The 25,851-nt window shown below is 42.2% G+C and overlaps 2 protein-coding genes across 2 annotated transcripts; one reads left to right on the top strand and one right to left on the bottom strand.

The window, feature by feature from the left end:
- Positions 1 to 923: 923 nt before the first annotated feature.
- On the bottom strand, positions 924 to 15,131 carry cdr2a (cerebellar degeneration-related protein 2a). Its single transcript, XM_072675198.1, has 6 exons — positions 14,866 to 15,131; positions 13,945 to 14,057; positions 9,951 to 10,099; positions 8,875 to 9,051; positions 5,540 to 6,035; positions 924 to 4,777 (listed from the first exon to the last, which is right to left on the bottom strand). The coding sequence occupies exons 1-6, from the start codon at positions 14,945 to 14,947 to the stop codon at positions 4,451 to 4,453; spliced, it is 1,344 nt and encodes a 447-aa protein (XP_072531299.1). The 5' UTR covers positions 14,948 to 15,131; the 3' UTR covers positions 924 to 4,450.
- Positions 15,132 to 18,342: 3,211 nt separating this feature from the next.
- mfsd13al (major facilitator superfamily domain containing 13a-like) lies at positions 18,343 to 24,780 on the top strand. Its single transcript, XM_072674558.1, has 6 exons — positions 18,343 to 18,600; positions 19,370 to 20,089; positions 20,934 to 21,088; positions 21,632 to 21,715; positions 22,384 to 22,524; positions 23,325 to 24,780. The coding sequence occupies exons 1-6, from the start codon at positions 18,445 to 18,447 to the stop codon at positions 23,464 to 23,466; spliced, it is 1,398 nt and encodes a 465-aa protein (XP_072530659.1). The 5' UTR covers positions 18,343 to 18,444; the 3' UTR covers positions 23,467 to 24,780.
- The last annotated feature ends 1,071 nt before the right edge of the window (positions 24,781 to 25,851 follow it).

Raw genomic sequence — 25,851 nt, forward strand, 5'->3', positions numbered from 1 at the left:
TACACTTCCAACACTTATCCCTAACCATAAATAGTATAATCGTATAATTTATTAAGGATACATTTATTGTGAATGGGCTAGAATTAAAACCACATCTAATATGCATCCCTGACTGCTGTATATCATTACCTTCTGTAAATGTAAACCGCTGTAAAGTTAATAAAAGTGATTGTAATTTTTGTTCTTGAATAATTTGTAAACACTAAACCTGTTTTTTGCTCTGACCATTAATACATGCAACACAAGGGGGCGTCACCAAAGTTCTCCTCATAGTATTATTTAGAGTTCTCATCAGATCAACACCTGGTTGGTAAATCAGGGCTTAATGATGCCTACTGTAAAAACTCTCTCACTGCTGAGAGACATGGGTTTAAACCTCTGTACAGTACTGTATTAATATTTAGAGCCTATATTTTTAATGCAGGGTGTCTTTAGGGTCACTATTAGAGGTGTACAGTATATTCACTTATATAACATAACAGCTTATTTTTTTGACAGCACGAGTCAAAACTATGTATTAGGAAATATTTAATAGTATTTTAAGTCATAAAATAATACTTTATTAATATTTTCTTTAATAAAATAATTTAATTATATATATATATATATATATATATATATATATATATATATATATATATATATATATATATATATATATACACACACACACATATATATGTATATCTCCCTCTCTATCTATATATATATATATATATATATATATATATATATATATATATATATAAAAATATAAAATGAGATATACATACATACATACATACATACATAATATATCCATATCCATCTCTCTCTCTCTCTCTCTAGTTTTGGAGCCTCCCCACCCCCCCAATCCCTATCTAAAGCTGTAAAGGAGACCCCAGATGTACATGAAGACGCAGCAGACTTGTTGATTGTTGCAAATCTTTTTTTTTTATTATTATTATTATTATTATTGGCCATTTTCATCCCTAAAGCAGCTGTTAGTCTTCGCTCATGCCGTTGCAGTTAATAGGCTAGTTCACACATGCTGTAGATCTTTAAAAAAGGCATTTCTATGGCATTGAACTACAAAGTCTATGGAAATCAGCACCATTAAACAGTTTATGCAGTTAGAGGTAATAACCGTCTTAAATAACATTAATAAAAGTGTCCAAAACAATCATTTTTACAGTCTTTCAAGACTTATGGTCATAAATGAATGGACGAGTGTGACCAGGGACGGACTGGAAAAAGTTGAAGTCTGGCTGGAATGTGTGTGTGTGTGTGTGTGTGTGTGTGTGTGTTTGTTTACAGGCAAACCATGTAACAATTTTTACATATATATATATATATTTTTTTTCAATTCAAATCTCCTAAACCCTTTTTAATTTAAAAAAAATCTTATTGCCTTTATCTTGAAGCCAAACAGCTTGTGTAATGTCCTCCCGTGTGACGTTCCAGTCACGCCACGGGACGTTAGGCCTGAAGGATTCTCAGGAATGTTGGACGTGGCTGAGAAGGAGGACTCGGAGGTATGTCTGTCCAGAATAAATAACATCTCAGTCCTTTAAAATAAACAGATCGCTTCACCGCTCCACAGCCTAAAGCCTACAACTCGGAAACAGAAACTCGGCAAGTATAAAAAGATGCATTGACACAAGGAATGCAGGACACCCACGGTGCGTCTCGGGTGGAACTCAACCCATCCACACTTTCAAGCCACCCTTTTTTGTCCCTCCCCCTCTTCTCCTCGGACAATCCACAGTTTTACTCACTGCGTGTTCAACGGCTGAACAACAGGGACAACAGTGAGGGACTGACCTGTCCGTGCTCCGCCAACTAACACAGCCTTTCCCACAAACTGTGGCAAGGTCAGATCAGCTTTACAGTGGACGTTAGGTGGACGTTAGGTGGACGTAGGGGGGGGGTCACTAAGAAGAATTTGCCCAAATTAGCCAAACACCACTGCAATTAACATCGGTTTGTTTCTGGCAGCAGTTCGTCAACATCAAGCTAGAAGTTTTGCTTCTTTTTAAACCTCAAATTTCATAATAATGACATTTCTTCAGCTTTGCATTTAGTAAATTGGTTTACATTATGTTTAAACTCACAGAAAGACTAGCTGAATATCACATGGTCACTCCAAAAACCTTGTATCTCCAAAACAGCAACTTTACAGAAGTAAAAAAACAACAAAAAACAAACTCTTCCTAACTTTCATGGGAAGATTTTAGTCATTTTGGAGCGTTTCTAATGGTTCTTTTATTCTGAACTTTTGACACAATATAAAGAACAACTTTCAGATTCACATTATGTCAAAAAGTTAAAAACGTCACTTAATGAGTTAATAAATTTAGTGAAATGGAGAATTTGGGGAGAACAAGCAAGGTTTTTGGACAAAACCAGGTCTAAATTGACTAAATAAATAGTCTGAGCAAGCTTTCCAGAATATCTCATTATTTTTTAAGTCAAAATAGAATACATCAGTCCTTATGTCAAGTTATAAAAATGGTGTTAAAGATGTAATTTTTTTTCTTTTAAATTTAGTATTTTGTTAGATTTTTATTATGAAATTTTAAACTTTCAATTATTTATTTTTTTTTTTTTAAATGCCCCCCCCCTCCATGCTGCTGCCAGTAACAGGACCTTCCACAAGTTCCACAATTCTATTCCACATAATGAGAAATTGCAGCTCGCTACTTCATTAGAATGCCTAAATGATCAGACATACGTTGTAATTAATTAAAAAAAATATAAGACTGATTACACAGTCAGTTTTTCTACCCAGTCTAGTTTTTTTCCAATCTGTGCAAAAGCAGTCAACATTTTTAAGCAACTCTGGACAAAGATCACACAAGTTTCTCATTAGGTTGAATAGGTTTCTCCTCCAAAATGCCGGAAAGTTTGTCTAACCTAACCTTGTCTAACCCGTCAGATCTTTCCCCTCCCCCCTTTTCTTTCCAGTCTTTCAACATCCTTTTTTCCTTTGCTCTCTAATTGGATCCTGTTTTCACATTTATCCAACCAACCCTCTAATCACTGGCAACCGCCAGTATCTGATTTCACCAACATCTGATTTTGTGTACAAAAGGCCCAAACCCTACAACGCCAAACTGCAGCAGCACCCACACCAGCCTGTTAAAGGCCGGGAGATTAAGCCTGGGCTTTAAGTAAAACAATTAGCAACAAGATAATTAGCGATTAGCCGTTAGTCTTCCTATACTTACAAAGCATGATCGGTCACGCCAGCCAGAATAAACTAATATTAATAAATTAATGCACATTCTAATGAATCTCTCTTTATAGATCTGTCTATCGCAATGGATTACATTTCAGTGTTGTTTCAGACTCCGTAACGCAGCAGTCGTGCAGTTTTGCTACATGCAAAGAAAAAAAAGGAACATAAATACATTGAATGAGTGAACAAATGCAAAAATAAGAAAATAAATAAATCTCTTTATCTACACCGAGGAGGAAAAACACACGAAAAAAAACAAGATAAATACAAAGAACAAAACTGATAGAACTGACCATAAAATCTGCATAAAGTGCAGAGTGGTGAAGCATCACAGTGCAGGCTCACACACTCCTCACTGTGAGCTACATCTCACTCCAAACTAACTATTATACACTATTTAAGCCACGTAAGCCTCCCAAGCACTGACCCTAGCTCAGGCCGGCTATCCTATTAGCACTGCTGAGGTGAGCCTAAAGTCCTACAGTTTACAACACAAGCAATCTAGCGTCTCGCGAATCTTGGTTGAAAAGGGCTTTGGTCACCAAAGATCTCCAAAGCTAGTTTGATCCCTGAACGCTGGTTCAATATTTGGCTATAAGGAACACTAAACGTCTAATTTCAGGCCTTCATCTTGCATATACAATCTACAGCGCTAATGTAAGAACCTTGAGAACCGTGTTAGTTGCTAATTCCGAGTAGGCCTATCACAACATCACAATGTTCAAGACTACCCTGGTCCAAAAACTGAGCGGTAAGAGGAAACCGGTAGCTTCCCGCCCGGCTACAAACAAGCAGCAAAAAAAAAAAAAAAAAAAAAAAAAAAAGAGCAGCAGATTAAAGCAGGGCTACAATCAGGTGTCGCTCTCATGCATGGCTAATCTCAGAGAGGCCCATATGGGTAGAAATATGGGACTGGACATAGTCAGAAAAGGCTTGTGTAGAAAAGACTGGCCACATGACCAGATCTGACCACCCTGCACTGTTGGTTGTAATTCTAAGGTGCCCAGTTCTGAGCTTGGACGGTGTGTATTATGGTCACTGTATGAGGTATCCAGGCACAGGTGTTATAGTGCAAACAGCAACAACCACCGCAGCACCTCAGGACGTCTCGAAAGACCAGCGTTCTCCAGCTTCACCTACCAACACCTACTTTACACAAAGCGAGGTGGGGCGTGGGAAGAATACTGCTATACGGCTATCTACAACATCAACGGTAGCGGAGGCCGTCCACTACTGCTCCAGGCTCGGTCGGGCCCGGTTCTCACTGAGGTCTGCTTTGGTTTTCTGGATACAGGTGAAGATCTCCTTAAAGAGGGCCTTGTACTCCGGCTGGTGCGGGTCATCTGCGGGGCGACCAAATTCCACAGTCGTGGACGCGGTTGCTACAGAGCTGGACCGGCGCGAGGCAGGGGTCTGGACGGCCTTGTGGCTGAGGCCGTCGGCTCCACGCTGACAACGGCGCAACAGCTCCTCGTACTTGACCTGCAGGGCACTGTACTGAGCATCCACCTCGTTGAGCAGAGAGATCCCACGCTGCCTCACAGCCTGCGAGTGACCCTGTAGTGAATGTAGTAGATATCGATGCATCACTTACTCAAAACAAAGCACCTGAATCCCACATATTTCCTAAAAATTCACTTCTGCAAGTTTAAAATCTCTCATTTTGTGACCATTGGGAGGCAGACTTGCTTGAGTGCTTTGGGTCATTGTCTTGTTGCATGACCCAACTGCACTTCAGCTTTAGCTCAAGGTAAGATGACCCGACATTCTCTTGAAGATTCTTTGATACAGAGGGAATTCATAGTACCCTCAATGGCAGCAAGGGGAGGTCCAGGTCCTGGTCCCGATGCAGCAAAGCACTCCAAAAGCATCACAGTACCACCACCATGCTTCACAGCTTCACAGAGGCTCTCTTTGAAAAGCAGTGTTAGGTTTTTCGCCAAACACAGTGGGGCCCCCATGTTCCAAATACCACATGGTCAGCGATAATACTCAAATAGGCCGTGGCATTCAGGCAATGACTGATCGGTATTAACAGGCTCAAAAAGGGCCAAGAAAACATTCCCCACGGCATTACACCACCTCCACCAGCCTGGACTGTTAATACAAGGCAGTTTGGGTCCATGGATTCCTGCTGTTGCCGCCAAATTCTTACTCACATTTAACCCAGTCAGTCAAACAATGACTAGGGCAGCGAGAACACACACCTGGAGTGGTGAGCAACCTGGCCTTTAGCTCCTAACAGCACCTCAGCCCATAAGACGTCTTTATTAAATCATATAAATTATTCAATGAAATCATCATTAGCCACAACTCTACCTCAGTGCGGCGCACACACGTCCGCTCGTGCCCCCGCCGCAACTCCTCAGCCCACGTGCCTCGGATGTGGCTTTCGCTGCTGCACCGCCGTCTCTCCTGGACCAGCGCCTCCTCTTCCTCCTTCTCCTCCTCCCCCTGCCCCACCTTCTCCTCTGAAGCGAAGAAGACGCTGTCTGGCAGCAAGGCATCCGGGGGCCTGGTGCTGGGGGCCTCGGAGCGCCACAGCTGCCGCAGCTCCTCCACCTCAGCCTCCAGTTCAGCCTGCCGCCGCCGCGCCCCCTCCAGAAGAACAGCCCGTTCCTCCAGCACCCCGTTTTCTCGCTCCGTGAGCTCGGCCACTCGCTCTGCCGCCTCCCGCCGCTCGCGCTCAGTCACCAGCTGAGCCTGCAGGGTCTGCAGAGCACTCTGGAGGGACTCCTTCTCTTCTTCCACCAGCTGCCTGGTCTCCAGACCCTGCCACGAACGCTCTGAGCTCAGGCTCTCGGAGCTCAAGCGCCTGGAAAGCAAGAAAAGGACCTTGAGCACTAAGCCAAGAGGGGTTATGGCATCCACACAGATATTCCCCAGATATTCCCCCAATCCCAATGGGGGTATCAATGGAAATCCTCCTAAAAGAGAGGCACTCCAGACTAGATTATTGTGGGATGCTTTTCCATATTAGCTTCTACTGCATGGCATCCCTCAAGAACCTGCTCTCTGGCCAGAAACTGACCACTTGACTGTTTTATCCACTACTATAGATGCTTCAAATGGTTCTTCAAGTGATGCCATAGAAGAAGAAGAAGAAGAAGAAGAAGAAGAAGAAGAAAGCGGTGCTTTTAGTCATTTAGTGGTTGTACTAGATATGATATGCATGTGTGAAGATCCTTTAGAGATGTAAAGAACCTTTACATCAAGTAGTGATGGTTGCTTAGACCTCTAAAAGGGTCTTCAAACCCATGCATGGTTATTTATGGAACCAAAGGTGGTTCTTTTCCAAGGCCATGCTCAAAGAACCAGCAATGTGGTTGGAAACGGACCATAAACAAAAAAGATTAAGGTGCATCAAAGGGTTCTTTGGGCGATAGCATCAAAAGAACCTTCACTATAGGTTCTTCATATTAGAAGCATAGTTCTTTAAGCCAAAGTGGTTCTTCTATGGCATAGCTTCAAGAACCAGTTCTGTTACACTATGCAAAGTAAAGATGCTCCAAAGTGAGTGATACCGTAGAAGAATCACTTTTGGTTCCAGACAGAGCCATATTTGTAGAGAAGTGAGTGTTTGAAGAACTTGTTAGGGACCTAATGAACAGTTGCTTGATGTAACAGGTTCTCCTATTATGCTGCACCTTTCTTTTGAAGGGTGCAGTACATACTGGTGTGGGTTTGTTTACGTGCTAGCTATTAGTCCTTGTAAAGGCAGGGGCAGATCAGATTATGGGTTAGTGGATTACAGGGAGAGAAGTCGGGGCAGATTATGGTGTCTGCTTTTGGATGACCTTAAGATGCGCAGTCAGCAGACAATGACTAATGCATCAGGACAGGTCAGTGGGAGGGCCACTGAGGTCAGACAAGAGCCGGACCCCTGCTGAATGGTCGTCGACAACTTCAGACAATCCGAACTCCTCCTACACCCTCCTCAACCCCTCCAGGCTTGTTTCCCTTTTTGCATATCCTTTGCGTAATACGGCTTCTCTCGTTACAATGCACAACACCAAGGCCAACAGAGAGCGGCAGTAATAACAGAGACTGGACTGTGTGGATAGAAACAGTTCCTGTTACCGCAAACCCCACCCTCACCGGTCCAAGACTTGGTGTGTTTACATTCGTGGCACAGGAATCAAGCTTCCTTTAAAAACTGAGAGCTCTCTATGGTTGCAACTGACTGCATTCTCCCTCAAGGTCACATCTGTGAGCTTTTATACATATTCATCAATTCAACAGGACCATTTTATCCCTTAGAATGACACACACTGTACCTTAAATGCCATGTTCGCACTACATGACTGTCAGAGTCGTCAGAATCACATGGGGAAGTGGTTGTGGTTTGCACACTACATCAGAAATACAGGGCCACGAATTACACGATCTTTTACCAGGAGGAACCCTCAACTACTCGGTCTGCTCTCCAAAAACAAGCTTGGTCATGAACACACACCCAAGGACTGACGCTATGCCATGCGCAACATGTTCCCCCACCCAAAAGGGAAGTCTCTAAAAGACTAACGATCACTGTGCGTTGATTTTCTTTGAGAAAACAGACAAAACATAAAAGAATATGGATGAGAAAATTAATAAACACAGCAGAAAGGCACTGGTGGTCCTTCCAAAGTTCAACCTCCATAACTTGGGTCTAAGCAGACTGAGGAACTTTTCTTGTAGCCATGCTTGTTGATGCCACAGTGCAAGAACGACTCGACTTAATAATTTAGGCAAGCTACCAGTGGAGGAGGGTTGACAATATCCATGTCAAAATAAAAGTCACCTATACAAACGAATACAAATTTTCTTATTCTGCTGAGCCGGAAATATATGGGTAAACCAATTAAGGGAAACTGGGACCAGATATTAAACCTATCCAGGTCATTCAGCAATTCCCCATGGCAATCAATGTAGGTGATCCTCAAAAATCATTAGCCAAGTCTGCGACTTACAAATCATGTAATGTGAACCAAGCATTAAGTAACATTAGGTAGCAATTTACCAAAAATTACAGCTCCAAAATGTATCATGTTGATTGTACACTGTAATAGGGAGAATGGCACCTCAGTCAATTCCACTACCTCCCAGGCCTTCTGTACCACTGTATTAGGAACGTTGTTGAGTAAACCCTGTAAACACTTTCCATGGAAGTCAATGTAAAATTCTCCAGATTTTTTGAGCATTTCTATTGGTCCATTGATGTAATAATAATAAATAAATAAATAAATAAATAAATAAATAAATACCCTATAGTCAGCATCATGTACCTCCTGCTAGAGTTAGGTCAGTCCTTAAGTCAGAAACTGCAAAAATGGAAATACATAATCCCCACACCGTGATAAGCTTCCATTGCTTGTTACACTAGCCTCGCTACACGAGCCTCGTAGCTCCAGTACAAATATAAAGAAACGCACTTCAGACGCCATACATGCCTCTGCTTTGAGGTACGATGGAAACGGTACATTTTCCAACCAACCAGCTCTGTGAGGTTTCCTCCAGTCTCTGCTTAGCACATATCTTGTGAAAAAACTAGGTCAGATAAAAATCTGGCTGAGATTCAGCCACGTCGGCACCCTTCCCTGCATGCTGGAGCACGACAGCTTGGCTGACGGTTTGAGTGGCGAGGATACGCCTGGCAGAGCGTGCACACTCACATATCCTGGTGCAGATCGTAGAGCTCCTTGAGGCAGGAGACGCTCTGGGCTGCCAGGCTTCGGCGTGCTTCCCCACGTTCCTTTCTTGACCGCTCGCACTGCGCCGTCTTCAGCTCATCCACCTGCTTCTGCAGACTCTCCATATGAGTCTGGAGGCTGTCGATGGTCTCGGTCAGGCTGAAAAGGCAAGCAGGAACAGGAATAAGCTTGTTTTATTTGAAGCTACAGTCTTTCCTACCACAACCCTGATCGGTGATCTGTTGCACACATGCACTTTTAAGAGCCATCATGGCCTCAAGCTGCCACTGAATATGGTGTCTTAAAAATAATGGCAGCCATCTGTCTTCAATTCAAAACAGAGCTCCCTCAAGTCTCCATCCCAAAGCAGTTGTTCAACTTGACACCTTCAAGATCACTATATGGACAAAAGTATTGGGACACCTGCTCACATATCATTCCCACCCCCCCGCCCCCCCGAAAACAAAACAAAACATAAATAAAAAAATATATATAAATAAAAAAAACCCTCTACTGTCCAGGAAAAGAGGTCAGGATGTTGGATGACCACCACCCCACTTCTTCCCCAACTCAATATCCCAAAAGTATTGGATGAAGCACCATCCATAATTCCAGAGAACACAGTTCTTCCAATGCTCCACAGCTCAATGCTTATACCCCGCTAGCCCACGCCTGGCATTAGGCAGCATGGCGCCAATAGGTTCATGCTTACCTGCTCCAGAGAGTCCTATTCTATTGGCAATACTTTTTTCCCCTCTACAGGGACTAGACAAGTTGTGTGTGTATGCACAGCAGCTCTGTCCACAAACATTTGGACAAACAGTGTCGGACATGAAACTTGGTACATCTCTCAAACAGCTGGATCCAACACACTTCAGAGCTTATAAACAGCTGGATATTTATCTGACTAACTGGGGCATCAAAGTCAACACACCCTTAAAACAAAACTAGGTTCTTCCAGGGTTCTTTAATAAAAAAAAATTGGTTCCATGGTTCCAAAAACCCCTCCAAAGGGTCCAGCTAGACTTTAGACTCTGATCTCGTCCATGGCTACCCACCTTTGGATCTTTCCCTGGGCCGTGCGGTTGTCCAGCACCAGGTTGTGGTTACTCTTTTCCAGCTCTCGCGCTGCCATATCCAGCTGCTCGTACACTTTGGCATGCTGGTCATTCATCTGCCTGAGGAGCTCCACTTGCTTGGTAAGGTACTGTAGAAGGTACACATACACACACAAGCAATGCCAATCAGACTGTTGGCATCAGAGCCACCAAGTCACCACCGCAAGAAAAATAAATGATAATTTTAAAGTGAGGGTTCTTTAATACACTTTATGTAAATGAGAAGTGTGAAGAACCCTTTTGTAAAGGTTATAAAGGTTCTACGCCAATTAAGGGTTCCTACAGTCGTACATGCAGGGCAAGAACTTCCAGAAAATCACTCTAAACAGTCAACCCAAAAATGAGCCCTTCTGGATGTTTCAATGGAGGGTTGTTTAAAGCACTTTATGTACATGAGAAGTACAAGTGTGCAGAACCCTTTTAACTGTAAAGAATCCAATGTAAAAGGTTCTATAACAATTAAAGGTTCTCCTACAAAACATTTCCTGAACGTCTTAAAACAAGAAATTTCTATTTTTCACAACAATTTTAACATTTTCACTCTAAACAATAAGTCAACCCAAACATGAGCCATGTTTAATGGATGGTTCTATAAATAACCTGCACTAAAGAACCATTTCAAATGTTTAAAGAACCTAATGTCAAGGTTCTATACCAATGAAAGGTTTTCCTACAGCTGTACAGTCAATTTAAGAACACTTCAGGAACCAACTCTCCAACAATAGAAACAAACTTAGAAACAAGCCTTATTTCAAGGGAGGGTTCTTTGAAGAACTATGTAAATGAGTAGTGCAAGTGTGAGGAACCTTTTAAATATTTACAACAACCTAATGTGCAGGTTCTATACCAATAAAAGGTTCTCCTTGTTGTCCAAGAACAATTCCTGAACCTCTTAAAACTAACCCAACCCAGAAATGAGCATTTTGAATGGTTTAATGGAGGGTTCTTTAAAGCACTTTATGTAAATAAGACGTAAATAAGTGTGTAGAACCCTTTTAAACCTTAAAGCATTGAATGTAAAGGTTCTCCTACAATCCTACATTCAAGCCAAGAACATTTCCTGAACCTCTTAAAACTAAATCAACCCAGAAATAAGAATTTTTAAATGTTTTAATTGAGGGTTATTTAAAGAACTATGAAAATTAAAAGTGTAAAGAACCTTTTTAATATTTAAAGAACCTAATGTGCAGGTTCTATACCAACAAAAGGTTCTCCTACAGCCGTACAGTCAAGCCAAGAACAATTTCTGAACCTCTTAAAACTAAACTAACCCAGAAATTAGCATTTGTGAACGTTTCAATGGAGGATTAAAGTAACTACGGAAATTGTTGTAAAGAAAAGTGTAAAGAACCTAATGCAAATGTTCTACACCAGCCGTATAGTCAAGCCAAGAGCATTTCAGTAACCAACACTTAAAAATACTCCCCAAAATTAGCCTTTTTAAGGATGGTTCTTTAAAAAACTCTATGTAAATGAGAAATGTGAATGTTTTTAACGTTTGAAGAACCTGCACACAATTGAAAGGCTCGATGCCAATGTTTTCCTACAGCTGTATATTCAAGCCAAGAACATGTACAGCATTATCTTCACGTCCACTATTACCAGGGTATTTCCCAGCTGCATCCTGCGTGACAAAACCAATCTAGCCCTAATTCTTTCTACATAATCAGATTACAACACTGGTAACAGAAGTGCAACTTTCTGATGCAACAAAACTAAACCAGTCATGCAGCTCTCTGGATTTCGCCAAGAAAGGCCGTCCACATACAGGATCTTCATACAGGTAAACCCAACAGGAACCTGCAGAAGAATGCAGATTCCTGCCATTCAGACCTCCACAGTTCTGCATCCTTAAAGCAATTAGCAGTGTTTTTCCAGCGCTGCTTCCTCATAGACAGAACGGGAAGGTCACAAATAGTACAGGACTTAAGAGCAGAGGTTACATCAGAGCTCAGGGAAGGCTCCATTCACTCTGTAAGCACTGTTAAGGTCTTATCTCCGGTAAGAATCCCTGGCAGCTCATGCAATGGCCTGGGAGCAGGTACGAGCGAGAGTGAGCGAGTGAGTGAGAGAGTATAGGAAATCCTTTGGTGTTAACTCCCTTCTCAGCAGACAACAGTACAGTTAAATATAGCCAACACAAGGAAGGGAGGCAGGAAGAATGTCCCACGTCTAGGTGGATACAACGACGACTCTGGTAGAACTTTCACTCCAAGGCCAAGACACAGTTAAGCCAATAGGCCATCTTCTTAATTCAGCTCAAAATCCAGATTATTACACACCTGAAATGAACAACAACCCTTCAAACACTTTGCGATGAACACCTTCCACACAAGAGAGTTCCTGTGTAAGCAAAGTGTAAACGAGAAACCTTAACTTCACCCAACAATCAGCTCAATATTTAACCTTAACCTCAATCCAAACCCTTAGAACTGGTCTACCTTTGGTCTTAATCCTAAAATAACCCTCAATCCCAAAACAAAATGTCATCATAGCCCTTTCTTTAGACCCAATCACATCCCAAACCTTAATCCCAAACCAAAATCTCCATAGTCTTTACTTTGGTCCTAGTACCAGCCCAAACGAATACCTCATCATAGCTCTAGTTTTGGTCCTAATCCTAACCCAAACCAAAAGCTCAATATAATCCTTACTTTGGTCCTAGTACCAGCCCAAACGAATTCCTCATCATAGCTCTAGTTTTGGTCCTAATCCTAACTCAAAACTCAATCTTAAGCCAAAACCTCAACATAGTCTTTACTTTGGTCCTAGTACCAGCCCAAACGAATACCTCATCATAGCTCTAGTTTGGGTCCTAATCCTAACCCAAACCAAAAGCTCAATATAATCCTTACTTTGGTCCTAGTACCAGCCCAAACGAATACCTCATCATAGCTCTAGTTTGGGTCCTAATCCTAACTCAAAACTCAATCTCAAGCCAAAACCTCAACATAGTCTTTACTTTGGTCCTAGTACCAGCCCAAACTAATACCTCATCATAGCGCTAGTGTTGGTCCTAATCATAACCCAAACTACAATCTCAACATGGTCTTTACTTTGGTCCTAGTACCAGCCTAAACTAATCCCTCACCATAGCGCTTGTGTTGGTCCTAATCGTAACCCAAACCAGGAACTCATCATAGCCCTAACTGTGGTCTTCATCCAAATCTCAATCCCAAACGAAAACCTCATCAAAATTCTAACTCTGGTCCTAATCCCAATCCAAATGCTGCTGAGAAGTGTTCCTACATCGCAACCATGAGGCTTCCTTGGCCGGCCACCCAAGATATTCCACACTGTGCCTTGGATGGTTCCTCAGACTGACGCTGGAGTGACTATACACCGTGTCTTGGATGGTTACTCTACTCTTACTGCAGCTTGTGGGTTTTCCACAGTTTGGACGTTTCCCGGCGCGACTCTATCCTGCAGAGTGGATGTTAGCCTAAGCTGCTGGGGTCACTCCACATCGTGGCTCCCCACCAGATGGACTCTACACAGTGACTTAGATGTTTCCTCAGCTACCTGTTGCTCTATGTCGTGGCTTAGAGGTTTCCCAGGTCCGCTGCCGGAGTGACTCTACATCGCGACTTCGATGTTTCCAGGGCCAGCCATCGGAGTGAATGTACTTAATGGCTCGGAGGCCTCTCGGGCTGAGCGTGACTTACCCCCAGTCTAGGGAGCTGGGAACTGTATGTGTTTTTACCGATGTAGAACGTCCTCAGATCTGAGAAGTGTGACCAAACCTAATAAATAACCCTATTATTTGTCGCATTATTATTATTATTAATCTTAAAAGAATTTCTTCAACATAGGTCTTAAAGAAGGCTCCTTTCTCAGCTCTGAACTATAACCATATTAGGGGGAACATGGGCCTCCCATCCCTGCCAAGCAACAGTGTAAAAACTCCAGGACAGAGCCAGAGGGGGAATGTAACCTCGATCTCCTGCAGCTGCTCCTGGTTGGTGGAGTACATCTGCTGAAGGCCCTGCTCAAGCTCATGGTTCCGGTCCAGCAGTGTCTTGCCCAGCTGTGCGGCCAAATGTAAATCTGCCTCGGAAACACACACACACATACACACACACACACACACACACACACACACATACACACACGACAGTAAACATTAAGCACAGCACGCTAGAACATCCTGTCAGCCCAGAGACCGGACAGTGTCGAGGTATGAGTCACTGGAGTCTTATCCAAGAGCTAGTTATCAGACGTAAGTAGTTCATGTGGTCAATCTGAAGGACGTGGCAACAAGTTCTTTGCACTTATAGAACTGTATGACCCGAATGACTACCTCCAGAACAAGCCGGCCACCTCTTAAATAACCTACGAAGGGTTTTTCGGGCGATGCTAGAGAGGCGTGGGTGTGGGTGTGGGTGATGAACCCATAAAAATAGTATGTGGACATCTTTAGGGTTCTTCCCACATGGGTACTTATTCTATTATAGGGGTGTAGCAGGAGTGCCAATGCAGCAGTGAAGTCAATGAAGCTTTAAAAGGGCCTCTATGGGCGTGACCTTCAGCTGACAACACAATGTGGTTGCTTTAGGGAAAAGCAGTATTATTGGGATGTGTAATAGAGTAGAGGAGTGATATGATGGTGTGTAGATATATAAAACACATTAACATCTTAATAAACCCTTGATGTTTTACTTAAAGTGGCATCTTGTTGGAATTGTCCGTTCCACCTTAAATGGTGCAGCAGTTGCATTCTGGCGCCTGGGGCGCCAGAATGCAACTGCTGCACCATTTAAGGTGGAACGGACAATTCCAAAACCTCAATTTCAGCACATTAAAAATCAATATATTAAGATACTGGCATCACCACCACCCCCCCAAATCCACTCACCCTGCTCCAGATCCTTCCTGCTGTACCACAGCTCCTCGTCATTGTGCTCAAATCCCTCCTCCACTATCATATCGGTCAGCATTTTGGCTCGGTTTGAGGGCTCAGCCCGGTTCCGGTGGGTCAGTCTAATGTATGGTCCTCATACATCCGCTCCCTTTGTCTGGACGCTGCATTCCCTCCTGCTGCTGCCGTTGCTCGGTGTCTGCATCAGCAGCAACGTGGCAAACTCAGCATTCACTACTAACAGCAGCAGCGGCGGCAGCAGCAGCAGCAGGGCGGGAGACACCGGGGACGATAACAAGGAGCCTGGCCGCTTGATTGACACCAACACTGGCCAATCACGAGAGAGAGAGGGGGTGGGGCAAAAGGATTAGTAGCAGAGCCAATAGAAGCCCAAAACACTTCTATCATTTTTTAAAATATATATTTTTCCAGTATTTCAAGATACTAAGTGATAATGTCGAGATATTAACTCGTTCTTTTGAGATAATAAATAATCATTTCAAGATACTGTGTGATTATGTCGAGATGCTATTTTTTATTTGAAGAATACTAAGTCATAATTTTATGGTGATGATGATTATTATTAAGATGCAATGTCATTATTTTGAGGTGTTTGAGGTAATATCGTTATTTTGAGATATTATGTCATTATGTCGTTATTTTGAGGCGTTTGAGGTAATATCGTTATTTTGAGATATTATGTCATTATGTCGTTATTTTGAGGTGTTTGAGGTAATTTCGTTATTTTGAGATATTATGTCATTATGTCGTTATTTTGAGGTGTTTGAGGTAATTTCGTTATTTTGAGATATTATGTCATTATGTCGTTATTTTGAGGTGTTTGAGGTAATTTCGTTATTTTGAGATATTATGTCATTATGTCGTTATTTTGAGGTGTTTGAGGTAATATCGTTATTTTTGACATATTATGTCATTATGTCGTTATTTCGAGGTGTTTGAGGTAATTTCGTTATTTTGAGATATTATGTCATTATGCCGTTATTTTGAGGTGTTTGAGGTAATTTCGTTATTTTGAGATATTATGTCATTATGTCGTTATTTTGAGGTGTTTGAGGTAATTTCGTTATTTTGAGATATTATGTCATTATGTCGTTATTTTGAGGTGTTTGAGGTAATATCGTTATTTTTGACATATTATGTCATTATGTCGTTATTTCGAGGTGTTTGAGGTAATTTCGTTATTTTGAGATATTATGTCATTATGCCGTTATTTTGAGGTGTTTGAGGTAATATCGTTATTTTTGACATATTATGTCATTATGTCGTTATTTTGAGGTGTTTGAGGTAATATCGTTATTTTAAGATATTATGTCATTATGTCGTAATTTTGAGATACTATGTCATTATGTCATTATTTTAAGATGCTAACATTAACATGATTATCTTGAGGTACTATGCCATTATTTTGAGATGCTAGCTAATTACTTTAAGATACTATCTCATTATTTTATGATGCTGTCTTATTATTTGAAGATGCTGCATCATTTTTAGATGGTTTGTCGTCACTTAATAAGTCATGATGTTGTGGTTATATATAATTATTTTGAGATACTATGATTTTATTTTGAATTACCTTGCCATTATTTTAGGGTATTATATTTATTTTAAGGTGATTATTTTGAGGTATTTAAGGTAATATTGTTATTTTGAGATGCTATGTCATTATTTTGAGATCCATAATAAAAATAACTAGATGTGGACTTGCATTGCACTAGTATCTGATTTCAGACAGGCTGCGTAAACACTGCAACCCAGGGGTATTTAATCCCGGGCCTGGAGGGCTGCTATCCAGCATAGTTTAGTAACTTTCCTTAACCTGGCAGCTAACAGTTCAGTTCAACCAGCTGTGTTTGAGCAGGACAATCACCAAACTGGCAATTCTCATAGATCACACCACACAGTCGACAGCCTGTGTGTGAAACAGCCCTGAAGTCAGGAAGGTTATGATGGCTGCTGAGGCGCCTCCGTAGAGTCAGATATTCAGAGTAATAAGCAGATGCGTCATAGAATGAGCCCTTTTAGCCCGAATGCTTTGAATGTTTTAGAAATATGAACAAAAATGATAAATCATTTGATGCCTTTAAAGAAACAAGAAACAATCCCAAATCAAATGTCTTTAATAAACCTTTCTTACAGAAATCAGGCCTCCCGAGTCGCTCAGTGACCCTGAAACTGTGGCCGAACACACTCTTCTCCTAGTGTAGCTTTATAGTGCCAACAGCTTTAATTCAGGATAAAACAGGCTAATCTCAGGCTAAAACAGGCTAATCTCAGGCTAAAATAGGCTAATCTCAGGCTAAAACAGACTAACTCAGGCTAAAACAGGCTAATCTCAGGCTAAAATAGGCTAACCTCAGGCTAAAACAGGCTAACTTAGGCTAAAACAGGCTAAAATAGGCTAATCTCAGGCTAAAACAGGCTAAAACAGGCTAACTTAGGCTAAAACAGGCTAATCTCAGGCTAAAACAGGCTAATCTCAGGCTAAAATAGGCTAATCTCAGGCTAAAACAGGCTAAAACAGGCTAACTTAGGCTAAAATAGGCTAATCCCAGGCTAAAACAGGCTAATCTCAGGCTAAAATAGGCTAATCTCAGGCTAAAACAGGCTAATCTCAGGCTAAAACAGGCTAACTCAGGCTAAAACAGGCTAATCTCAGGCTAAAACAGGCTAATCTTTGGCTAAAATAGGCTAACCTCAGGCTAAAACAGGCTAACCTCAGGCTAAAACGGTTAGGCTTAATTCAGGCTAACTCAGGCTAAAACAGGCTAATCTTTGGCTAAAACAGGCTAACAGGTTTAATTCAGGCTAACTCAGGCTAAAACAGGCTAACCTCAGGCTAAAACAGGCTAACCTCAGGCTAAAACGGTTAGGCTTAATTCAGGCTAACTCAGGCTAAAATAGGCTAACCTCTGGCTAAAATAGGCTAACTTCGGCTAAAAAGGCTAACAGGTTTAATTCAGGCTAACTCAGGCTAAAATAGGCTAACCTCTGGCTAAAATAGGCTAACTTCGGCTAAAAAGGCTTAGCTACCTCAGATTAAAACAGGCTAAATCAGGCTTACCTCAGGCTAAAATAGGCTAAATCTAGCTAACATGTTAAATTCAGGCTAAAAAGGCTAACCTCAGGCTAAAACAAGCTGGCTAACTCTAGCTAGCTAACAGGTTTGACTTAGGCTAACATGCCCTTTGATAGTACTTTAGTAAAATCACAAATGTTCCAAAAACAATACCTAATTACACAGTAAAATACAAGTACAATTACAAAGTAGCCCATATAGCTATATTTTATCAATATAAAGCTCTGTTTAGCTTCGGCTAGCCTTTATTGTTTATTAGGGGGCAAGTGTGCACTCGTTAGGCAGCCTCCACGTACGTTCGGATTGAGACTTCCCCAACCGGGCGCTTGTAGATCACATGGGTCGCAGATCCGCCTTCTCCTCCAGTACACAAGGAAACGAGTTGATCAGGGTTCAGGCTGCAGCTTAGCTGAACCTGGCCTCTGAAAGCAGATGTTTTAGTCGAGAAGCTCCCTAGTAGAGCTTATTCAGACAGCACCATGAAGCTCTTCAGACTCTCAGCGCATCCAGCTGCTGTTGCGTACTCCATGACAACTCTTGGGTCCAGCATGATGAACAGCATCTTCAGCTTCTACTACGTGAAACTCTTCCTGAACAAGTACAGAATATCAGAGGCAGCCTTTCACCAGTCTCAGGTGAGGTGTCCGGCACACGGTGTAACCTACATGTGCAGGGAGAGCCTCACTCACCCTTCCTTTTGGTGTTATCATCCATCAGTGTTCTCACACTACAATACCCAGCATGCATCAGCATCACACACACGTCATACAAGCATTTTTAAAGCCTTGTTGTGAAGCTGGTTAAACTGGTTCACTGGGGTGTGTTTTTGGACCAACCTGACCAGGCCATGGTGAAGCTGCACTGTCAGACTGGTCATACTAGATGATTAGTGTGGGTGGACCATCATGCCCATGCTAGTCATTGAGCATGACCACTCTGACCACCCTGGTTTACTAGGATGATGATGATGATGATGATGATGACGATGATGACCAGCCCGGTCTTGCTAATTCACTTGTACAACCAGTCATACCTACCAGTATGATCAGCCTGACCACACTGATATGACCACCACCAGTACTACCAGCCTTGTCAGGTTGGCCATGGTGATACACCAGCTAATTCGTTAAGCTCAATGAATGGTCAACCAGTTTAACCAGCTTAACCACCAGAGTGCTTAGCACCATGTTTTGGTCTGGATGACCAGCTTTTCAACCACCTTGACCAGCAAGGACCAGCTTAGAAGTGAAATTCCTCCAGGACCTTCAGGAGATACGATTGTGTCTCCAGAGTCGGAGACAACAGACGTCTACATGATGTGAAGGTTCTTCAGAAACCTCAGATTGGTGTAGAACCTTTTCTATTGTGAAGGAACCATTGCATAACGTCCGTTGTGGTCCGCAGGTGGTCTACATGATCTGGAATGCGCTGAACGACCCACTGTTTGGTTATCTCCAGGACAACTCCAGCATGTCCTGCTGTTCTCTGCGGAGACTGTCCATCCTGTACGGCGCTCCGTTCTACAGCTTGGCCTTCCTGCTGGCCTGGTTCCCCTGGAAGACCTACGAATCCGGGGACTGGCTGAGCGGCGTCCACCTGGTAGTCACGCTGTGCGCCTTCGACGGCATGCTGACCTTCGTGCTGCTGGCTCAGTGCGCCCTGTTTGCAGAGATCTCGGAGCACCACCAGAACAGACTGAGGCTGATCAAGTACAACCAGGTGGCGTCTCTGCTAGGCTCCTCCAGCGTGCTCTTCTGCGGCCTGGTCTCCAGCAACATGGACGATTTCGCCTCCTTCCAGGGCTTCTGCGTTCTGGTGGCCCTGCTGGGCTGCGTCTGCATGGTCTACACCGGCCTCTACAGCGAGAGCCGCTTCGATAAAAAGGGCTCGGACCCGAACCTCCAGCAGCCTGCCCTCTCGCTGTCCTCGGTGACCACCATGACGTGGCAGATCATCACCAACAGGGACTTCCAGCTGTTTGTGGTGATGAACTTCTTCCAGGTCTTCATGCTGGCTTTCTGCAACAATTTCGCCATGATCTTTGCAGAACATCTCATACCCCCCGATGTCCTTCCGTCACTGGCCAAGAGCATCATGTACGGAGCTGGATTTATCTGCCCTCAGGTAACCCTGAAATCGCATCTGTGGAAAGAAGAACGTACTCTCCCTGCAATACACCATGTCCAAATGTCTGTGGACACCCCTTTCTGACGAATGCATTCAGCTACTTTAAGACGCACCCATTGCTGACACAGACGTGCAAATGCACGCACACATGCAGCTTGTCTAATCCCTGTAGAAAGGTACTGCCAATAGAATAGGACTGTCTCTCTGGAGCAAATACACACAATCCTGTTGGCACCATGCTGCCTAATGCCAGGCGTGGGCTATAGAGGCGTATAAAGCCCCCCAGCATTAAGCTGTGGAGCAGTGGAGGAACTGTGTTCTCTGGAATGATGGATGGTGGTGCTCCATCCAATACTTTAGGGATGAGTTGGGTGGTGATTATCATCCAACATCCTGATCTTACCCTCGCTCTTGTCGCTGTATGCAATCAGATCCTCACAGCAGTGTTCCCTAAAATCCCTAAAAGCCTGCTTCCTTTAACAGCAGAGACAGTTAGCAGGATACTCTATTTCTAAGTAACCTTTGATTTCAGATGAATCAATGAATGAGCAGGTGTCCCAATACTTTTGTCCATATAGTGTATGTTCTAGACCTATAGAAGCACCTACAGCATGTGGGTGACCTATTGAGAGAGACCAGATTAGCCACAATTCAGGAGCAGTTCACTGGTTCCTCACACCCGCACTTCTCTATTACAGACTTCTAGGGACTTAAGCCTACGTGATGTCCACCACACTAACTGGCTTCTTCTAGCCAGTATTCATTATTAGCAATTTTAGCATTGGTTGTAAGAGTGAAGTTTTGCTCTTGCGTGTGTTCTTACATGTCCTGTCTTCTCCAGTTGCTGGTGTTGGGCAGCCAGAATCTGCTTCACGTGTTTGGGTACTACCGGCTGATCCTCATGACCTTCTACGTGGAGGCCGGCGCTGCTGCAGTAATGCTGCTGTTGGGGCCGAGCCACTACTACTGCCTGGCTCTCTTCATCACGGCAAACATGTAGGTGTACCTGTCTGTCTGTCTGTCTGTCTCTCTCTCTCTCTCTCTCTCTCTATATATATATATATATATATATATATATATAATGTGTGTATGTGTATATATATATACAGTATATGTATGTATGGTATTGTTTAAAGTATAGTGCTTTAGACTGTAGAGTTTTGCTATAGTAACTGTAGTTTTGTTAGCCCACCCTCGTTCCTCCTGCTCCGCCCCCTCCTCAAGAAGAGAGGGTGTAGACCGTCGTTGTTTACTCCGTGTATTCTCTTTCTGACCTTTTAACATTTCAATAAACTTTTTTTAAACTCCTGACACCATGGTGGAATGGACGAGGATGTGGAAACGCATCCAGCACGCAAGTGTTTACATTTCACTGCCTGATTAACTACAGGCTGTATTACCTGCCACAAGGGGGCGCTACACAGCACTAGATCGAGAAAACTGTACATTGCACATCTAAAAACATAGGCTACGTTTTTTGTTTGTTTGTTTGTTTTGTATTGAGTCCAATTGATATGCTGTGGTTTGAATCTGTTTCAGGGTTTTGGTCCAGGCTGCTTTCAGTCTCTTTGGCCTTCCGCTGGCGGACATCATTGACTCGGACTTGCAGAAGTACAAACGCAGGTACAACACAAACACTGACCTTCAGTATGTGTGGTGTCACACCACACACTATAATGTTGGGGGTGTCAGCTTTGAAACAAATGGGGTGTTTGAGCGTCATCAAAATCTTCTTCCGATCCAATATTATATATATTATTATTATTAATATATCCGATATTTCTTCCGTTATTAGGCTCCCGAGCTTTAAAATGAGCTTTTTATAACTATTTATTGGTCTAATTTTTCCCCTTTCTCCCAATTTGGTGCTGTCAGTTAACCCACCCCTTTGTAGCTCCTCCTAGCACTAGCGATGCTCCAGACACTAGCAGGGTAAGGACAGCTGACACACTCTGAGGAAAGCCACGGGTCCTCAGCCCTGACACCCCAGCTAACAGACACCTGTGCTGGCCCACATGGCTTTTTAAGTGTGATGATGGGAGAGAGCCCAGCAAGTTGCGCTCTCTCAGACTCTCTCGTACCCCGGGCCATAGTGGTAGTGGTTAGAGCTCTTTTCCTAAGCATTTGAAAGTAGCCCATCATGCTCCAACTTCTCAGACGCTCCACTACTCCACAAAAAACACGCTGTCTTTTCTTTCGTCTGATATCTGATCCAGATGTTCCTGCTGATGTCGTCCTGACACCCTATTTGACAGCCATCTGAAAGCTCTTGTGTTTCTCCTCTAACCCAGCTCTCCACTCTCCTCAATGGTTTTCGGGACCAACGCTCTTTTCACCAAACCCGCTCAGTCTCTGGCGCCCATGCTGGTGGTCTCCATCCTGAATCAGTACGGCTATGAGAAGTTAAAGGATGGAGACGTTACAGACCCGAGGTAAAGCTGCAAGCGCTGCCTTTTCCTTTTGTCAGGTGCAGAATCTGTGGGACAGTTTTTAAGAAGAGCACTTCGTGGCATGTGGCCCCCTCTTGTGTTATAAGAAGGTTATAACATCACTTGCAATGTCTGAAACTGTATTGCTGGGGTATTCAAATCTGGCCCTGCAGGGGGCGTAATATCCAGCACAGTTTATTGATTCCTCTGCTTAAACACACCGGATTCAGTTTATCTAAAGTCCTTAGAAAAGACAACTACACTATATGTCCAAATGTTTGTGGACACCTACTGCTACTTTACATTGCACCTGTTCCTAACACACAGCTTGTCTAGTTCCTGTAGAGAAGTATTGCCAATAGAATAGGACTCCCTGGAGCAGATAAACACAAACCTATTGGCACCATGCTGCCTAAGGCCTGGCATAGCCCAAGCACTGAGCTGTGGAGCAGTGGAGCTGTGTCCTCTGGAATGATGGATGGTGCTCCATCCAGTACTTTTTGGATCATCCAGCATCCTGACCTCACTAATGCTCTTGTCGCTGAATGCAATCAAATCCTCACAGTAATGCTCCAAAATGCTCAGAGAAAACCTTGTTCCCTGTACAGTAGAGGTTTTTAATACCCAGTGTGTGTGTGTGTGTGTGTGTGTGTGTGTGTGTGTGTTCTACTGTATTAGTATGTAATACCCAATTCTGTATTATAGTATTAGGCTTACTGTAGTGGCCTCTGGCGGCCCCTAGTGGTATAAGATGGTTATAACATCCCCCTCTCTCTCTTTCTCTCTCTCTCTCACTTACCCAGTGCACTCCAGGCTCTTCACGGCACCATGTTCTACCTGGTCTGTACCGTGCCGATGTGTGTGACCGCTCTACAGGTTCTCGCATGGACGCCGTTCTCGATCAGGAACAGTCATACCACAGACTCAAAGTACATAGAGGGATGATTTTACACACTTTACACCCTGTTATGGAGACCCCGTATCAGAGTGTGTTCCTGTAGCAGCTATAGATAATGGCAGGGTATGGGGAGAGTAATTGTGTATTATATGGGAAGGTTAGGGGGGGGGTTTCTAGCTAAATTCCTGATAAATTACTGGACTGTTTTTGTTGGAGCTGTGAGTAAGTTGTGCTGTACTGGCTGTCAAACAGAGCCACTCAGATGCAGGTGCACACTGCCATGGTCAGAGGTTTGGTAGCTGTTCAGGGCAGGTTTGCAGGGATCTATCAGTCTGTAACCACATAAAGTCACTTGACCTGCCGACAAGGCGATGGCAGGACGCCACACCGCTTATCCAGCAGTGGAGTGGAGTGGTTGAAGAGTGAGACCGTTCAGGTGGTGCTGTGGCAGTGCAGTCATCAGATTGAAACCCCATATTGAGAGCTGGTGGAAACGTGTGGAGATGGAAAACTGTAGGAGATGTGAGGACAACATTGAAGAATGTTTGGAGAAGACCATCTCAGCCACTATTGGAGGTGAACATGTGGAAGCAGTGAAGACCATCTCAGCCACTATAGGAAGGGTGTATACAGCAGGGAGGATGTAGAGGAGACCAACCCAGAAACTGTAGGAGATGTGAGGACAGCAGTGAAGAATGTGTGGAGGAGACCAACCCAGCAACTGTAGGAGATGTGAGGACAGCAGTGAAGAACGTGTGGAGGAGACCAACCCAGAAACTGTAGGAGATGTGAAGAACGTCTGGAAGCAGTTGACCAGGAATCCAACCCCAGTCTCCCACATGATGTGGTAGCTTACTGGCCGGTAGTGGTGTTCTCGGTTGTACCACACCAACCAACAACTCACAAACTGTAAACTTTTTTAAGGGAAACAGATTTTCTATTGTTCACAAAAGCTGAATTGTAGACGTTCTTGTAACACTTTTTTATACAGGTTGAGTTCTCCACACATTACAAATGTGTAAAGGGATTTTCTATGTATTTGCCATAATACTATTTTATAATGATGTGCCTTTAAGGTTGTTCAGAATAATGTGTTAATTACCGGTATTTGTGAGACCCGGTTCAGGTTTTCTGATGAATTTCTATTGTTAAGTATTCACGAAAGACTCTTTGACTTATCTTAGACTTAAGGATTGTCAAACATTGAGAAGCCTGAACTGAAGTCTAAATAAATGAAATGAGTGATCATGGCTGTTGGTAATCTGTGTTATGTAAAAAATTATGTACTGTTGGTGCAACTTGTTAGAAGCCATACACCCACACATAAGACTATCACACATAATAAAAGCTCTTACAGTGCTGATACTGAATATTACTATATCCAGCAGAAAAGGCGGGAAGTAAAATTAAATTGTAAAACCATAGTAAATTATTATTACAGTCATTTTGACAGTATATCTTTAATTTTCTTTTAAATTAAAGCTATAATTTAAACCTTTGTGCTTTTAGTTTTCTACTTATTTTGAGATCTAACAGATTATTTAAAAGACAGTTGGTTATGTTTAATGAAATTGGGCTGATAAATCATAACTGTTATCATTATTATTATCATATTATAGTTCTTTTGAATATTATTATTACTAATAATAATATGAACCAAGGTACTCTTTTTTTTCTGTATTGAAAATGTTTGTTTATTACCTTATTAAGCAGTTATATCTCATTATGATTATGTATTATAATTATGATTATTAATAGTAATTAGTAACAGTAGTAGTGTATGTAAAATTGTAAAATTATCACATTAAAAGATTTAAAATTTTTTATAAGTTTATTTAGACTATTATTAGTAGTGGTAGTAGTTGTAGTAGTATTATTATTAGTTATAAAAATAAATATAGGTACCAAGGCACCATTTTCTATATTAAAAATGATAAAATATTTACTTATTGACTTTTTCTGATTAATAATAATAATAATAATAATAATAATAATAATATGTATGGTACAGTAGTAGTGCATATAAGATGATAAATCATTACATTAAAAGTGTAACTAAAAGTGTTCGTTATTTTGACTATTATTATTATTATTATTATTATTATTACTAATAATAATATGAACCAAGGTACTCTTTTCTGTATTGGAAATGTTTGCTTATTACCTTATTAAGCAGTTATATCTCATTATGATTCTGTATTATAATTATGATTATTAATAGTAATTAGTAACAGTAGTAGTGTATGTAAAATTGTAAAATTATCACATTAAAAGTGTCAACTAAATTTTTAAATTATTATTTATTATTATTATTAAGTTTATTTAGACCATTATTAGTAGTGGTAGTAGTTGTATTATTATTATTATTATTAGTAAAATAAATATAGGTACCAAGGCACCATTTTCTATATTAAAAATGATAAAATATTTAC

The sequence above is a fragment of the Salminus brasiliensis genome, chromosome 3, assembly GCF_030463535.1.
Source record: "Salminus brasiliensis chromosome 3, fSalBra1.hap2, whole genome shotgun sequence".
Lineage (NCBI taxonomy): Eukaryota > Metazoa > Chordata > Actinopteri > Characiformes > Bryconidae > Salminus > Salminus brasiliensis.

What these genes read in the sequence shown, in the direction of transcription:
- mfsd13al (XM_072674558.1), top strand. Translation starts at nt 18,445, where the DNA reads ATGAAGCTCTTCAGACTCTCAGCGCATCCAGCTGCTGTTGCGTACTCC. An exon ending in CTCTTCATCACGGCAAACAT is followed by an intron (nt 21,089 to 21,631) that starts GTAGGTGTACCT and finishes AATCTGTTTCAG; the next exon opens with GGTTTTGGTCCAGGCTGCTT. An exon ending in GGAGACGTTACAGACCCGAG is followed by an intron (nt 22,525 to 23,324) that starts GTAAAGCTGCAA and finishes TCACTTACCCAG; the next exon opens with TGCACTCCAGGCTCTTCACG.
- cdr2a (XM_072675198.1), bottom strand. Translation starts at nt 14,947, where the DNA reads ATGCTGACCGATATGATAGTGGAGGAGGGATTTGAGCACAATGACGAG. An exon ending in GCCCAGGGAAAGATCCAAAG is followed by an intron (nt 9,052 to 9,950) that starts GTGGGTAGCCAT and finishes TTGCCTTTTCAG; the next exon opens with CCTGACCGAGACCATCGACA. An exon ending in TACGATCTGCACCAGGATAT is followed by an intron (nt 6,036 to 8,874) that starts GTGAGTGTGCAC and finishes CTTGCTTTCCAG; the next exon opens with GCGCTTGAGCTCCGAGAGCC.